Source organism: Fundulus heteroclitus, chromosome 19, assembly GCF_011125445.2.
Source record: "Fundulus heteroclitus isolate FHET01 chromosome 19, MU-UCD_Fhet_4.1, whole genome shotgun sequence".
Lineage (NCBI taxonomy): Eukaryota > Metazoa > Chordata > Actinopteri > Cyprinodontiformes > Fundulidae > Fundulus > Fundulus heteroclitus.
Genome location: NC_046379.1, coordinates 17,420,507 through 17,438,134, shown reverse-complemented (window position 1 = coordinate 17,438,134; position 17,628 = coordinate 17,420,507). Strand labels below are relative to the sequence as shown.

The 17,628-nt window shown below is 39.8% G+C and overlaps 2 protein-coding genes across 11 annotated transcripts in view; one reads left to right on the top strand and one right to left on the bottom strand.

Moving 5' to 3' along the window:
- The window catches only part of ralgapa1 (Ral GTPase activating protein catalytic subunit alpha 1), a 101,588-nt gene extending 94,949 nt beyond the window's left edge, over nt 1-6,639 (top strand). For 4 of the 9 annotated variants that reach the window (XM_036150808.1, XM_036150812.1, XM_036150810.1 and 1 more), the window contains 2 exons: nt 1,018-1,142; nt 3,778-4,543. In XM_036150808.1, coding sequence (XP_036006701.1) covers nt 1,018-1,142; nt 3,778-4,013 — 361 coding nt within the window. In that variant the 3' untranslated portion in view covers nt 4,014-4,543. Of the gene's footprint in view, nt 1-1,017; nt 1,143-2,280; nt 2,301-3,777 lie in introns of all 9 variants that reach the window. The other 5 variants (XM_012861528.3, XM_012861529.3, XM_036150809.1 and 2 more) reach the window with 4 other exon arrangements.
- A 31-nt stretch (nt 6,640-6,670) lies between these two features.
- On the bottom strand, nt 6,671-9,079 carry LOC105925599 (insulinoma-associated protein 1). Of its 2 annotated transcripts, XM_021315944.2 has the most exons (2): nt 7,877-9,079; nt 6,671-7,771 (listed from the first exon to the last, which is right to left on the bottom strand). In XM_021315944.2, exons 1-2 carry the CDS (start codon nt 9,006-9,008, stop codon nt 7,230-7,232), a joined length of 1,674 nt encoding a protein of 557 aa, XP_021171619.2. In that variant the 5' UTR covers nt 9,009-9,079; the 3' UTR covers nt 6,671-7,229. The 2 variants fall into 2 exon arrangements, with proteins under 2 accessions (XP_021171619.2, XP_012716984.2); XM_012861530.3 differs by having other exon boundaries at nt 6,671-9,079.
- Between the last annotated feature and the right edge of the window lie 8,549 nt (nt 9,080-17,628).

The window sequence follows — 17,628 nt, the reverse complement described above, 5'->3', positions numbered from 1 at the left end:
GTACAACCAGAGTCTGTTACTATATCCGTCACTGTAAAAGCAGGCCATAAACGCGCTCATCTATACGTCGTATTTTGTTTCATTTTCGGTGTTTTGATTTTCTCGTTCATAGCTTAGTTTCAATGAGCTCATGGGTCTGCGTTGAAAACGGTATTTTCTTAACGTGTTATGTTGCTTCAGTGCATTTAAATTTGCCTTTATTCTCATTCCTTATATTGATACATTAAAAAAGAGGGTTATACACTAGTGATTCCTTACTGTAGTTCCTTTCTATTTAGAGTTAAAGCAAAAAGCTTTAAAGGTTTTGAAATTAACAATTCTGATGCTTTTTGGTTTGGTTCTACATAAAAAAAAACACATTTTATAGCATTTTTTTTTTTGGTGATTTTAAATTAATTGATGTTAGGAGCTTTTGACATTAAATGAGTTAATGTTTATATTTTAATCTTAATGTTTTGAATTGACAACAGGTTGATTTATTTGTATACATTACTTTAATGAGCACTTAATGGTTGTAAAATAATACGTCGTCTTCATTTTATTTATCGATTTGTTATATTTAATTTGATTTTATTTATGAGGTCTAAAGGGTTTTCAGTGAGCACATCACAAATGATTTTATTTAAATATATTTTTGGTTGACTAAATTATTCTTTAGTTCTAACTACATTGTTGGATTGTAATTGTTTTAAATAGGCCCGTTATAAGTTTTTTATAATGTCGTTTGTGCTGTATTTTATTTATGATCTCTTAAACACTTTTGAATTTGCCTTTTATGACTTAATTATTTTTTATTTAGTTGTTTCCTTTAATGTGCAAGGTGGTAATTGACAGAAAATTGGGCTTTTTTTTTTTTTTTATCAGTGTGATCCTATATCTATTTTTTTTTTTTTTACCAAAACCTTTCCCTGTGCAGCTGCTGTAAAAACAAAACAAATAGGGAAAAACGCAATTTCAACTTATGTCATTTAGTATGTCACTTATTTCGGTGAGGTTGGGCCTTGACTTTGATCTCAGCTATGAGGAGCGAGCCCGATATCTGGAAACCATTGTGCAGCACCACCAGGAGCCAACCACATTTGAGGATTATGCTGCTCGGGTCTACAGTCCTGCTCCCTGCACTCACCTGCCCTCTGACGCAGGTAAGACCAGCAAGTCCTTTCAGGCATATTAACCCTCCATTAGATGGGTTTCTCATGTTTCACTCTGCAATAATTATAAAACTAATTATAAACCCTTTTTTGGTACCCAGATCGCCCCAGTAATGTAGGGTAATAATTTCTTCCCCCTAATTTATAGACCCTTACCCTTCACACAGCCTGGCAGCTCCCGGTCTGATTCCCAGCCACGGTTTTCTATTCAAAGCTGGGCCCGGCCTTATTCTCTCTCCAGAGCATCTCTGAGGAGTTGGGCAACATCTGATTAGCAATAGAGATGCCAGCTGCACACGTGGGAATCATATGTGTGGCTCCTTTATGGATCATTACACTGATTCCACTTTTCAATTTCACTTAACCACACAAGTAAAAATGTACTCTGTATTTTGTCCTGGGGCTTGAAATTTAATTGTAATTATTCAACACGGCATTTATTCACAATTATTTCTGCACACGGGCCATTTATTGTGTTAATAATAGGATCTTTTATTCATCTTAAAGTAGGACAACTGTTATAAAGGTGTGTTTTAATGTAGTGTTTCTCTTTCAAGTGACATGTGAAATTTGTCATTATGTGTGGTTTATTCTAAATACCTTCCTGCTCCTCGTTTTACCCGCTAATTTGTTTAAAATATCAATATATTTTACCCAAACCATCCTAATTAACCTGCTTTGAGGCTGAATTACATCTGGCATAACCCGATGCGTCTGTGTCACCTCTCCCCTTAAATATGTTCACTAAAATATACGGGATATAATTTGCTCAGTGTTGGTTTGTTGGTAATTTGTGTTCAACTCCAATTGCAAACTTCAAGGCACAGTATCAGAAAGATTTCAATTTTGATGTAAGAACAAAAATGTATCCAAATATAACCTTGAACAAAATCTGGACGTTAAAGATCCTGTGCTTTGAAATAAACCTTTGTCTTTCTTTCCTTTTGAGTTAACATGCAGTGCCCCTTTCCTTAACAGTACAGTGATTATCTTCTCTTTTTCTGTTTTTGTTTATTTAATTTCACCAATTCAATTTTTTTATTTTTTTTGCTATCATTTTTCTTTTTTTCTCCTTCATTTTTTTTTTTTTTTTTTTTATTTCTTCTTTCTGTTCCCCTCTTTCCTTTAGATCGTTTGTATAGCTAAAAGGTAAGCCTGGCTACGTGATTGAAACGCTTTTCTCCGACTGGTTCTCCCCTTTGACCACACGTCGTGTTTTTGTTGTTTCTTCCCGTGTGTGTTTTCTTTTTTTTTTTGAAGTTCAAGCAGGTCTGCATGCTAATAACAGCGGTCTCTTTCTCTTCAAAAAGGAGGTGTCACTTTCTGCTGCTCTGGTAGTTTGATATCACCATAACTTCTGAATCCTCACCTCTTAATGTTTGCTCCGTCAACTTAGATCCAAACTTGCTCCACCCCAGACGTATCAAACTGCTCTGAAATGAAAGTGAGACTTCCTTCTCTAATGATGAGGTTTTTTTAAAGCTCTCCTCTCCGTTCACTCGCTTGGTGATTTTCATGGTTCTGTTAACCTAAGGCATCACTCTGTCCTGATGAAACTTCACCTCTAACCTCGCTGTTTGCTCTTGTCCCCTGGTTTTCGTATGATGTTACACTGCTCTCTGTCTCTCTCTCTCTCGCGCACACACACACACACACACACACACACACACACACTTTAATGTGGGTAAGCGTACCAAATCCAGTCCTCCGCTCATACACAAGCTGCCTGAATGCGTACATCGAACTAACACTGTACTGATCATGTTTGAGTCATAGTACTCGGGTAAACTGTAAATAGTTGAAATTACTGGGGCTTTTTTCTGACTTTCTAGTATAACAATTTGTTGATTTGTGTTTTGTCCTCTTCTGTTGAATGTTTTTAGATTCTCTTCTACAAGCATGGGTGCTTCTTATTCTTGTGTTTCATTAATTTTTTTTGCATTTTCTTTTTTTTCCTCTCTTTCAAACTCTTTTCTATATTTTCTACCCCTCTGTTGTTGTTGTTTTCCTCCCTTTACCTACTCCTTTATTTACCTTCCTTAAAATTTCCATGTACTTTTCTTCTCCGCATCTTCCTTTTTTTACCTTCATCTTCCTTCCACATTGTGATTCATGTCTGTCGTTTGCTTTTCTTCACAATTCTAACAATCCCTCTACTTTTCTTTCCTTTTCTCCTTGTCCTTTAATTTCTTCTCCTTTCTCTTCCTCTAATGTCCCCGTCTCATTCTTTTTTCCTTTTCTCTTTACTTTTTCCATTCGTTTTTCCATCTGCTCCTTTTATTTTACTTCATTTTACTTTATTTTAACTCACATTATTTAATTTCAATTACATTTTAACCTACTTTCCTTTACTTTACTCCTCTTTGCTTCATCTTTTGTCTTAATTTTGCTTTAACTTTCCCTCACATACTTTCCTTTCACTTAACTGTAACTTAATTTACATTACACACATTTACTTATATTTCCTCCCTTAATTTTTCTTTTGTGTTCTTTATCCCACTGTATTTGATGTAATTTACTTTCCCTTCCTTCACTCTTCTTTCCTTTTCTTACCTCTCTTTCCTGTCAGTGTTTCTCCTTTCCTTTTTTTAATCCCTTCTCTCTTCTGTGCCCCTCGCCTCTTCAGAAGAACATAGTGTTTTGTATCTTATGGTCCCTAAACCTGTTGACAGCCTAAACCAGCTCAGGGTGAAGGGCAGAGGTTTAAAGCAGAAGGTCCTTCATGCTGGCTGTGAATGGTATGAACTGCAGATAAGAACTAGTCCTGGATCATTGCTAGCATTTGTTGTTGCCTTTTTACTAAACCCCAAAAGCTCCAAAGACATTTTTTTATACTTCTATATCTTTAAGCTGAATTATTAACAATCAAAGTAATATTTCCTATTTATTAATAAAGTATTTATTTCTGTAATGTTAAAAATAGAGGTTGATGAGCTGTTTCTCAGTATTGTTTTACTATAAGCACATGCTGTGAATTTAGGGAACTAAGATACAAGATAATTGAATATCAAGAGCTTCTGTAGAAGTTTTCTGTTTGTCCGTGTAGCTGCCTGTGTGTGAGTCTACTAGTGTCCCTTTGTTTGTCTGTCGGACTTGTTTGACTGTGAGAACCTGCGCAGTCTGCCTCAGTTTACCTTTATGAGATAAGATGCAATTTTCTTGTGATCCCCTCATCCTTTTTCTGCTTATCCACCCTTCCCTCACTTCCCCGCTCACCTCACCTACCCTTGGGTCAAATTCCTTCCCCTCCTCTCCCTCCCACAACTCTTCAGGCTCCTGCCTAGAGATTCTTCGGGGAGAAAGTCCGGCTCTTGGGGAGGCCGGGAGCGACTCGCCGTCCCCCATGTCTCCTCGAACTAGCAAGACCCGCATGTCAATGAAGCTGCGACGGTCCTCCGGATCCGCCAATAAGACTTGAGTCTCTGCCACTTGACGTGGCACAGTCAAGCACTTCATCATCGCTGATATAAGTTAAAATAGTTAATTTCACATCTCATATCCATCAGGGGTGAACACAGGCTGTTTCTCAGCCCTGCTCCTGCACTGAACATTCACACATATGCTGTTACGCTTATAAATATACATCTGATATATTCCCACTCTATAAAACTGCAGCTTTGCTTTAAAGAAACACGCATCCCAGTGCTGGTGAGAACATTCAACCTAACCTGTGCAGTATTTGTTCATACCAACATGTGCCATGTGAGAAAGTGAACAAACACCTGTGTAACCAGGACGTCAAAAACGCAAAAAATTAGGTGTGCCACATCATACACTGCTCCTCACACAGTGTTAAAAAGGATTTTCTGCTTCGATAAAACTTCAGAACAGATATGACAGTATGTTTGTTGCAGTTAGCTGCAGGAAAAAGTATTTTTTTGTTAATGAATACAAACAGTTGTTGAAATTAAAAGGTTCACAAATCCCCCTTTTTTTGGTCTGAACAACCTCCCTACTGTGTATGTGAAATACTTATGCACAGAGATGTCAGAGGAGACACTTTGACAGGTCTTTGGTTTCTAAGTCATGCTGTCAGCTTTGGACATGCACTGATATTCATTGCGTTTATTTTGTGTTTTTTTAATGTTAATTGTGCTTTCACTTGAGCAAAATTGTCATATGCTGTATTTTTATTTGTCCCTCCAAAAACACCATTGCTTTTTTTTTTTTTGCTCCTTTGACTATAAATATGTATTCTGTATATCTATACAAGTATAAATATATATATATTAGATACATGGATATGTATGAGAGTGTGTACAGTGTGACAAAGCTTGTTGTGTAAATAAGATTACGAGAAAGCTGCCAAAGCCAAAACTGTGGTTTAACCTCAGAGCATGTTTGCTATAAAGAAAAACATAGGTCAACACTACAGAATGTTACATTTAAATAGAGTCTGTTTATCCATCAGGTTGCACTTCATCCTCTGGAAATTTAGCTCAATCTGTTGCAACTGCAGAACACGTCGGGTGGAGGATCCCTCTCGATTGACTTTATTTCCCCAGGATTTCAACTGATGTCTGAACCCTTCTAGACACAAATCTTCAGTTTTTCCACCTGTTGGGTCCTAAATGGGTCCTGATGGTTTTTCAGATGGTACAGCTCCATCAGAAAAACCAGGATGGAAAAGACAACAAAAATCTGGATGCTGCAGATTGACAGCCAAAGATGAGAATATGTGGACAAGTGTTTTGGGAATCTTTATACATAAGCATTTAATCTGCTCTCAGTTTAGAGATGTCACAAATCAAATTAGACACGGTTCATTTGGAGAAAACTTTTTTTGTTTCCCTTAACATATCCATTGTCCAGCATTTAGATTCATGGATTTTATGGGGGTATTATTTTTGCTGTCTCAACTATAGATTTTTGTAAAAACAAAAAAGCAAAGGGACTGTCCTTTTTTTTTTTTGATCAAATGTAATTCATTCTTTTTGTTTTAGAGCTAAGCTATGTGCTGTCCCTTTAAATTATTTTTACAGAGATCAAAACACAGTTTGTTATGACTTGTGCTCCATTTAGCCCTTATCTGTACTTGTGTATAGACCACCGCTGTCTCAATGTGTGTTCTGTCATGACACTTAAATCACCCATGTTTACATACTCTATAATTATTTGGCCCTTTGTAATCACTTTCATGAAAAATAAGTTAACAGTTTGAAACTTGATTAGCATTATCCAAAATAAAAAAGCAAATGTTACCTCCATTGTCAGATGAGGAAGAAAGTCAGGTTCCCTTCACATTTGAGCGCAGCAGAATTGACTGCCGCCTATGTGGGCTCTGCATGTCCACATGTTGGCAGATGTTTTTGCAACTACTGATGTAAAAAGAAACTGCGTATCAGCACTAACTGCATGTTAACACACACACATGCTCGGAAACTCCACAAACCTGTTAACAGTGTAACTATTGTTTCAAGCAAACACAAAATAAAAAAGTGTCAGTGTGCAACAATGGTCTTTAACAATAAAGGATTTGTACCTGTGATGCCTGAATGTTCATTAATGTGACAAAGCAGTGATCATTATTGTTTATTGACAGTAGCTCAGAATCAGTTTCACATTGAACATAGAACATATTAAAATAGACCTGTACATGGTTCTAAGAACTGCAGCTTTATTTTTAACTGCATAAAGTCATTTTAGAATCCGTACTGACTTGTCGCAACCTGTAGTTACATTAAATGCTTTGTTTCTGTATGAAAATATCGTAGAACATACATTATGAAAACACTTATTACAGTCATTTTTTTCCACCCCCCTTTAGCTTCATCAGGAATTGTTTGAATCGGGTTGATTCATAGTCTTCACAGGTTTACGATAGCTTTTTTCAGCACCAGGGACAGCGACGCTGACTCAATTTAATGTAGACTTTTCAGAGCTGCGTTGCATTTCCAAACAATATAATTTAATGACGTTTACTTTTTGTTTACTGTTAATCAGATAAACGGAACTACATTTTAAATTAAAGGCACAGTGACAGTTAAGTCCGAATGCACAAAACAAAATCTACATTTAAGTTTGGGCTCCTGTCTTTGAGAATCGATCACTTTGACCGTCGTTGGGTTTTTTTTTTTTTTACGGTCGTACTGTCATCTGCAGCAGCATCACCTGCCGATTCTCGGTGGGGTGAGACTTGTTGATGTGCCTCGTGAGGCCCGGGGAGCTGAAGAACGTGGACGGACAGTACTTGCACGTGAAGATCTGTTGCTGCTCGCGCTCCCCGCCGCTGCCCTCTTCTCTGTGTGCGTGGAAACTTTCCGCCGCGAGCGCTCCCCCCAGTGTTTCCGCCAGCAGCTCGTCCCTCATCGCGTGCCACACGCGGTGCTTGTCCCGGATCTCCACCGACGGGAACCGTGCGCCGCACAGGTGACACAGGAACACTTGACCGCTCTGGACGCTGCCGCTGTCGCGCGCTTGGTTGTAGGAGGATGGGGTCGGTGAAGCGCGCGCGGTCATCTCGTGCGCGGCCAGGTGTTTCTTCAGGTAAGCCTGCCGGCGGAACTTCTTCCCGCAGTAGCGGCACTCGTACAATTCCTCCTCGGGTAAGGACCGGACGAAGGTTAGCGGCGACTGCTGGTGCTGCTCGCCGGGGTTCAGCAGGAGGAGTCCGGACGGAGGGCTGTCTGCGGCTCTCACGTGCTGCTGCAGCTCCGGGTTCCGGTAGTGAGTTGAAGAGGAATCGGTGCTGTCCCGTGTCCGACCGTGAAGCAGCAGCACGCGAGAGCTGTCCAGGTGCTGATTCGTGTGCGCGCGCAGCAGTTCGTTCTCCTTGCCCTCCAAGTCCACCTGCTGCCGCTCGTGCGTAACGAAGGATCGCGTCTCCTTTAGCGACTGGGTCCGGTTCGTGTGACCTTCCACCGCCTGGTTGTTCACCGGGCGGGGTTTGTGCCAGCGCCGGTGGGAGGCCAGGTTGGCGGGACAGCTGAAGACTTTGTCGCACTCGGGGCAGCGGTACTCCACGCGCACTATGCGGGAGCATTTGTGTTGCGCGAGGGAGAAGGGGTCCGGGTACTCCTCTTTACAAAGCTGGCAGATAAACTCTCCGAGTGGCTGAGTCCCAGTGGAAGCAGACCTCCTCAGCTCCGGACTCTCTTTCTTAATGCGCAGACCCAGAACCGGGGAGGTGGTAACCTCGTCCTCAAAGTTCTGTCTGCGGTTCGGTTTGGGTTTCTTGGGCTGTTTCGCGCTGAGTTTGTTTTGGTGGTCTGAATCGAGATAAGAGCGCTTTCTGGCTGCGTGCTCCTGGCCCATCCGGGTGAGGGATGGGAACAAGTGCACATTAGCCAGATTTGGGTCGTACTTTTCATAGGGCTGCGCGTGGATGCGGTTGCTGCTGCTGCTGCCGCTCGCGAGGAGCCTCTCGATGGAAGCGGACATGGAGGTCGGAGCGGCGCTCACGAGGAACGGGAGGTCCGGCAGCTCCGGTACCGGCGAGCACGGCTGCTGTGCAGTCTCCACGTGCTGCTCCAACAGTCTCGTTCCGACTGGTTTGACGGGACTGGGTGACTTGTTTAAAGTCGGCTCGTGTGGAGGTGGAGGTTGGTAGAAACAGGAGAAGTCACCGTCCACACTCAAAACCTCCACCTCAGCCTCCGGTAACTGCGCGCGCCGGTCCGCCTCTGCCTCCAGCGCGGGCTCCACGTGCGGGCTCCACACCTCCCTGACCGGATCCTCGCGGGGTTCCGGCGACGCTCCGTCGGGGCGGTGAATCAGGAGCCCAGCTGAGCCATGGTTCTCAGCCAGCGTGCCGCTGCGGTCACAGCTGGACGACTCCGGTTTGCCGGTGCCGTCACTTCGTGCGCGGTACGTCGCGGAACCTCGGCGGTTCCTCTTTACCAAGAATCCTCGAGGCATCGTGATGAAGGAGAGGATGTTGCGAAAGGACAGCTCGTGTCTGGAGACCGACTTTGAAGTGCAGCTTTGAAGTGGAGAGAGGGAGGGATGGAGAGGCGCGCGCAGGGTGGATGAGCGCACGAGAGAGAGAGAGAGAGAGATAATATTTGTTTCTGTGTCTCTAATTAGTTCAAACTCTGGGGAGAACGTCATAAATTTTGTGTTTGAGAATGAAGCTCTCATTAAAGCGAATTGTATGCAAACCTGACTTCAAGAAAGTCATAAAGGTGTTTAAATGTCCCAAAACAGCTCTGTCAATTATAGTCTGCGAAAAATAAGCACTTTTTGTCCTTCATGGACAAAATGGTTTCATTTTTTAACGATCATATCTTCATTATTTCCCATATCATTAAAAAAATAAAAAGGGGATTTTATCCTGCATACTAAAGGTTTATGTCAATACACGAGAATATCATAGACAAGTTCAATTCATTTTTCTAATTCTGTTTAAAAAGTGTTGATCAACTATGTTCAGAGTGTTACATCTCAAACGTTCATTTTCTGATAGAACAGAAATTAAGTTTAAATTAACGTGATTTAAACCCAAGGCTCCCCCGGCACCCCCAAAATGATATTACAATAAAAAGGTCTTTAAATCGGAAATGTCCGGGGGAAAAATCTACTGTAAAGAGGATTTTGGATTATTGAGCCAAAGCTCGGTGCCTTTTCCTCATTTAAGGCCAGACAAGTGCAAGATTCAACAGATTTAGCCTCTGTCCTGGATGTGTCAGTGTGTGGCCGCTCTTGGGGTACCAACCCCTTCCCCTGTCCTCAACTTGTGGATCTCCACCAAACTCCTTAATCCTCATAACCTATGCTTATCTCTGTTGCTTGTGCCCCCTTTTTCCACAATTTTTCCTTCCACTTAACCTTCCATTAATATGCAGCAGCTTAATTGGCAACGGCCTTATGTTGCATACTCTCAGGTCAGCGATCTTCTTTATGCTGGCTATAACTTTTCTATATTGAAAATCTTTTTTAAATATTATTTGTGAATCTGTAGTAATTTTGGTGAAGCCATAACCATCATTCATAAATCAGTGTAAGGAATCCAAACGAGTTTCACTTTTTGATATAAATTGCTGAAATTAAACTAAATAAATCTAACTTTGAGGAAATAAATTAGTAAATTACCGAGATGCCCTCAGATATACTTTATGATGAAGTTGTTTTTACTCACATGTTAAAATGGTTGTTTCTGTTGTAAACCCGCAAAGAAATAATTTAAAAATTACTGTTTTTGTTTTGCTTAGTTTGTTGCTTTTTGACCAAAAATTCTTATGTTAGATTTATTTTTTTTCTAAATCAAGACAACAAAGTATAAATGAGGGATATTTTGAGTTTGGTGGAAGATTCTCCTAATTTGTTATTTACAGGTTTTTTTTTGTTTGTTTGTTTTTCTCCTATTTATGTCTTTTCTCAGTGTTTTATGACCATGTTGAGTTTATTTTGTCCGTCTTACCTTTTGGAAGTCCCTTCATGGTTTTGGGCTTACTTGCTAAGAGAAAAACCAGAACCAATTTGTTCTGGGGTTCATTGTGCGAAGTGAAACGGCACCCTTGGGGATTCGGATCCTGATCTTATCTCTTTTAATACCACTAATAGCCGTTTCTGTGCCGCTGATGTGTGAGAAGACCGTGGGCTTTGCTTTTCTGCTGAATGGGTCCCCTGAGAATCTGCTGTAGCTGATAACAGATCGGAAAGCGATCCATGCTTCCATCCATCCTCCAAAGCTCCGGGCCATGGGCCCCCCCTCTGTGGGGGCCAGGCCAGAAGCTCTGCAAGTTGGCCAGACGGGGTCGGTGCCTGGAAATAAGGGCGAATCAGGGCTGCCTGGGGACTAGATGTAAGAACAGAGAGATTAGATTGATGGAGAAGAGTCCCACAGTAAAAACGAATTAAACATTTGAAGCTGAAATATTGCAATTGGATGAATGAGCCATTTTTAAAAAATCCATTAGAGTCAGAATCGCCTTGATTGGCCATGATTGTGTGCACAATCAAAGAGTTTGACTTCGGTTACAGCACTCAAAATGTAGAGGTGTGTATGTTTGTTTGTTTTTTTGTAATATGTAAAGTTATAGTGCAAATGGGCCTTTTGTTCGTCAGAGAGACAGCCTAGGAGATGAAACTTGGTCTGTGGGGGCCTTTTTATGCAAATCGCACCGACCTGAAGTAAAAGGCCTAATAGTTTGTATGCAAGATGTGCGGGGTCTAGCTGCCCTTTGTCTGACCCTAGACCACCACAAGTCCTGGATGGAGGGAAGGTCAGGCCTGATCAGTGTATCAACCCTCCCCCACCACTCAGGTCTTCTGGCTCCAGCCTACTCTGTATACCTATACCCAGAACTAAACGAGGAGGAGCAGCATTTAGTTTCTATGCTCTACTTATCTGGAACAAACTTCCAGAAAATTGTAAAGGTGCGGAAGGCCTGAGTTCCTTTAAATCAAGATTAAAAACACATTTGTTTAGGATTGCCTTCAACTGTTCTAGTTAACTGAATCACCACTTTTTTGTTCTATTTTCTATCTACATTTTATTCCTACTTGCTTTTATTCTGTTTTAATTTGCTATATTTTAATCATGTAAAGCACTTTGCATTGTCCCTGTACTGAATTGTGGTATATAAATAAATTTGCCTTGCCTTGCCTTGCCTTGCCTTGCCTTGCCTTGCCTTGCCTTGATGATCCTCTCTGCAGACCTAATTGTTGCAGTTTGGACCTTTCCTGTTTTGTGGATGAGCCAAACCACACGTTGATGGGCGACCACAGGACAGACTGAACGATGGCCGTTTAGAAGAAGATCAGCCGATCCCGTGGAAAACTGAACTTCTTGATTTGCCTCAGGAAGTACAGCTGAGCTGAGGTCCACAAACAGGACCAAGGTGCACACCCCTGGGTGGTCGAGGTGGTGCAGGATGAAGTGTAGTTCCATGTTGACAGTAATCTGCCCACCTTTTTGCCCCGGCTCATGAAAACCTTTACAGTTGTTTTGAGTTATTTGGCTAATTAGGGTATGAGAACATGAGTTTCCATTTTTTTTCACTCCTTTTCATAATATTCTAATTTTCTGAGACACTGAAATTTAGGGTTTTCATTATCTGTAAGCCATAGCCATCAAAGTTACAAGGCATAAAGGCTTGAAATATTTAACTTTATGTGTAATAAGTCTGTTTAACAAATTTGTTCCACTTTCAAAAATGAGTGACGAAAATCATTGAACTTTTTCAGGATATTCAAAAAAAAATTCTTCAGATGACCTGTATATCTGGGGCGGTTTTATGCATAATAGTCATATCCTTAAAGGAAGATACTGTTGCAGCTTTACTTTTTCTATGTTAACACCATCTTTGCCTGCAGTATAATAAACTAAATACCTGACCTTTTCATTTAAAAAAATAGTATTTTCTTATTTTTCCAATGATCTTGATTAAGAACCAACAGAGTATAAAACATGAATGATCTGTGCCTTAATGAGGAGTTCAAGTACCATGCTGTCTTCAGGAATAGGGAGATGAAATGATTAGTGGTGGAGAAGGACTGAGCTGAAAGACAAAGCCGTCCATTAATTACCAAGATCCATTTGCAGGATCATTTACTGAGCTCTGAGTAGAGCTACTTCTCCTTTACCTCGAAAAGACCCAGCTAAGATGGGTCATCCATCTGACTAAGATACTCCCTGGATGTCCTAAAATAACTCCACAGCATGATGCTACCACCTCCATGCACTGATCAAAGGTTCAAATGTTGGACAGTGAACATTATTACAACAATATGGATCATTACAAGAAAACGTTAATATCTTTACAGCTAATGATAATGATTTCTTTAAACATCCACAACTGGGGAATTTTCTGTATTGTCTGAGTTGAAACTGAATTGGGGATGGAAATGAAATACGATCTACAACAAAGGAGTGATTAAATATGCGATCCACAACATGAAACTCCAATCTTTTGAATACTGAGGGAATTGGCTTGCAAAATCTATATTATCCCTATAATAGAAAAATGTCTAAACCAGCCGTCTCAGAGTATGCTGGTCAGGATGTGGAAACAAAAACCATGTCATTAATCTAAACACATAATGGCAAAGTGAAAGCTGAATTTTCTAGTTTTTGTTTGTTTGTTTTGTCAACTAAATATTGAATATAAAATGTATGGAAATACGATACTCCTTTTTTGTGCAGTCCCTTTATCCTAGTACTTTTCTGCCTTTCTCCCGGCAGCAGCAGCAGTCTTCTAGAATAAGATCCATTGTGTTTTTTACACACAGATGGGAAGATTTTATTCCATTCTTCTTTGTAAATCCTTTCAAGATACATACAGAATTATCCCAAACTCTCTCCTGTGTTGCTTGAAGTGTAGTTTTTTAAACAGTCTCCCAGTTCTTTTTGCAAAAAAAACAAACAAACAAACACAACAACCCAACAGTTTGATGCTGACTACATCACACTTCTCTGTTAGGAAATAATTAAGCTGATAATGAATAGGATCTGTTGTTCCTCACACTCTGAGATTCCTTAAGGTGCCTCCTCGAGTTTTATGCTAACTCCAAGTGGGCTCCCAGTGTGTTGCTCTGAGTAGGAGGCCAGTATAAAGCCTGAATCAGTGGGATTTGATTTGATTTATTTATGTATTTGAAGCAGGACAGTGTAGTTTAATAAAACACAAGATTACAATGAGTTAAAAAAACATTTAAATGCAAGAATATAAGAACAACACTGACACACAGATGACCACAAAACATCGCTGCTAAAAACTAGAAACAATACAAATATTCAGCACAACAGTTGCAGTTTCCTTTTGTGCAGATGTGTGTAAGAATTAACAATCATTTTTCAAATGTTTAGTGAAAGCCTAATGTTTGTTTAGTAATCCCAGACGCCTCTCACAGACCAGGCTGATTTACTCAAGGCTCTCTTCCTCAGAGGGATAACAGTCTCCTCTTACCGAGCCTCTAGTGACACACTCACCGTTGTTTCTCTGCCTGATGAACTCAGAAGGAGAAGCTGGTTATAAATCAAGGCCACATTTGTGAGGTTCAGTCCGGTTTAGAAAAATCATACCTATTTAATACATCACAGAGACAGTAGCATGTTTTTTTCCTTGATGGGAGCCTGTAATTATGTCTATTGTGTTAGTTAGCTCAGCCTCAGCAGTGCTCCCTCAGGCCCGACAACATGCCTTTCACGGACCCTTAACCCGTGGTTCGCAGACCCCCGGGTGTCCGTGGGCCCCAGTTTGAGGGCTGCTGGTCTAACAAACCTTTGGAAGAATAACTGTATTTATACTGAAATTCAATTAGAAACAGAGTATAAATGTTGTAATTGGATCCTGGGTTGTTTGAGCTAAATTTGATTTAGGGGTACAAAGGTATGGGGCCTGCTACATACAGACACAGTACACTTTTCAAAACTTACTTTGTGTTGGTTGTTGATGTAAAATCCTAATGGAAAAGATTTTTATGGTTGTAACATGACTAAAGGATGCAACTTCCCTGGTTTTAATCCCACAGTCTGCCACTCTGGATCCTTGAGCAAGACCCTTAACCCCAGAATCCTCCCTGCGTGGCAGCCCACTGCTCTCTAATGGATGGGTTAAACGTGGAGGACAAATTTAATTAAAATCTATGTTGCAATGACAAATAACACTGACTATTATTATATTATAAAGATGTGATAAGGTTCTACAGGTATGAATGTTTTTGTAAGCCCCTGGTTCTGCTCCTCAGCTGTGAATGTTTCACCTCATTTGTACACTACACGTCCACCTTTAGCTGCAGGGCTTTGCCGCATCACTGCTAACATAATGGTGATGTTTCTTTTGCTGCAAGAAGATTGAGAAAATCTTTATTTTAGTGCAACACCGGTGCACACCTAAAGGAGTCAGATCACATCATGAGACGAAAGGGCGAGCTGGGACACTGGGCTGAAATAACGCGAAGCAGACAGCTTTCAGTCATCTGAAGATGGGGAAAATTCTCTCAGTCAATCTCCTGTAAAAATATAGATCGATCCAGTGTGTAGAGGCCGCTGGCTTTAGGACATGAAGAGTGTGTGTGTCTTTAGTTTGCATCGTATCGGTGGGCAGTGAGCTGGATAATTCCCCAGACTGCTGAAAATGACTCTATTGATCCGCGCTTCTGAGTCACAATCTTTTAAGGACTGCGGTCTGTCCATCCGTCCGCCTGTCATTACCTGGACCTCACATCCCAGTGGGCGGTACCAGGAAGTATTCCTATCAGGTCTTATGTTTTATTTTTATTTTAACAACATTTTTCTTGGTATATTTAAGGCCAAACATTGCTTCAAAAGTCACACAGTTCAATTCGATGCGACTTTTGTGAGTCTAAGATGTGCTGCCATGTTCTTTTTAGTCTTTCACCTGGAGAACCTTTCAAATGAGCCGTACTTGTTCAGGCTGTCTTTAGTTCTACTGTTTTGAACTTATCCTGTGACTGAAAAACAAGGCCAAATCATCACTGCATCCACCAATCATATCTCTGACGTTCGGTATGAGGTGTTTGCGCTGATATGTGTTTGGTTTTCTCCGAACATGGCGCTGTCCATTACTGCCAAATTTGGTCTCCATCTGCCGAAAAGATATTGTTCATGAAGCCTTGTGGCTCATTTAGCTGCAGACCTTTTTGTAAAGATGACACTTTCTAATTCAACCCTTTACAAACAGCTCATACATGTTTGCACTTTTTCCAACTCTCCTGTTGGGATAAATGGTGAAGCTTGTAGAGTCTTAGTTGGACCTCTTTCTTTTTCTTTTGTGGTTTTTTTTTTTTTCCTTTGGGTTTTTCTTTTTCTTTTTTTTTCTTTTTTCTTTTTTTTGCTTAGCATTGCACAATCTGATCTTATATTGCATTTGTTGTGTTGTCCACTCCAAGGAAGATTGGCAGATTACGTAAGGGTTTTCCATTCACTAATCTAAATAAAAAATTTTAAATAGTTTGGAAATTCATTTATAACAACAGATTGTTGGTCGGCAACAGTTGCTTCTCCGAATTCGCAGGGGTGAGCTCATGTTTTCCAGTGACTGTATTGACAGTTATGTAAACAATAAACATTTTTTCCATAATGCATAGTGTGAAAGAAGTGGGCTAAGTTAAAAACCCATTTTAAATATTTGCAAACATGTAAAAAGACAAGTCAAAAATTACAGTACGGTAAAGTTGCATTATAAGATAGATTTAACTTTCCATGTACATCCTAAAAAATATACAAACTTAAAAAACAAGAAAAGTACGATCGTCATCTTATAGAAAACTGATTGCTTGTCGCCATCTAGTGGCGGAGCTTCGAAACAGCTTCTTTTCCTGACTGGTCTGCTCTGATCTTTAAATCATATTATTATGATGAATACTTTAAGAAAATTGTTTAAAAATAAAATAACTTCCCAACAATATTTACAATATCTCACACTAATGTAATCAGCCAGTCTATTGAGGTGCTTCATCAGATCAGGAGAGTTCAGCAGCTTCAAGATCAGAATCCATCCATTGACAAGCATCTGTTGGACGCTGTCCAGACACAAGTGGAGCTTGGAGTTTCAAAGCCTGTTTGGTCATTTTATTTTAAGACAGCGTGGTCAGATGGAAACAAACAAACAAAAAACTTTACAGAGAATTAAAACTAAATCTGTAGAAAGAAAAAAAATCTCAATAATGCGGTTAAAACAGTTTAACTTCTTCACAAATATTTCTGATATTCTAGATTCAAACACAATAATTAAATGAAGGATTACTATTCTTTTTTATTTTAATATATATGAAATATTCCTAAATAGTTAACTTACAAAAAAATCTAAACATCTCGTAACATTTCTATCTCTGTGATCCAAATCAAGTAGTTTTTTCCAGCCTGTGTAAAAGCTCACATTTCCTTGATGTCTATCTTTCAACTGAAACTCCATCCAGATGACAATCAGGTGGTTTGTCGTTGTTGTAAATAAATCTGTGGGCAGTGCTTGCTTCTCTAAAATCCTCTTGAACTTCATAAAAATGGGGAATTATATATATATATATATATATATATATATATATATATATATATATATATATATATATATATATATATATATATATCAGCAAAACAATGGATAAATCACTTTAAGGACATTGCTACTTTAGAAAGGTCATTGTCGTACACAAAGCGTGTATATATACTGTGCAGGCCTGAGACTCTGTAATCGGTTTTCTGTCTGACATAACATTACTTGCCCGTATATACAGTGTTTTCTGCTCACATTGTCTCTGAAGATCGGCTCATTTAATATCCTCTACCTCTCTTCTTTCGTTTTACCTGTGTACATAATATGAAGGTGTAGGGGTGTGTGCTTATATTTGTTTATGTGGGTCCATGTGTGGTTTCAAGCGGGTCCCAGCCTGGAAAAACGTCTTCCTGGTTCTGTAAAGCTTTTTCTCCTACTGTATCTCTGTTGTTTATATATCTATATACATAGATATATATCTGTATCTATCTATCTATCTATCTATCTATCTATCTATCTATCTATCTATCTATCTATCTATCTATCTATCTATCTATCTATCTATCTATCTATCTATCTAT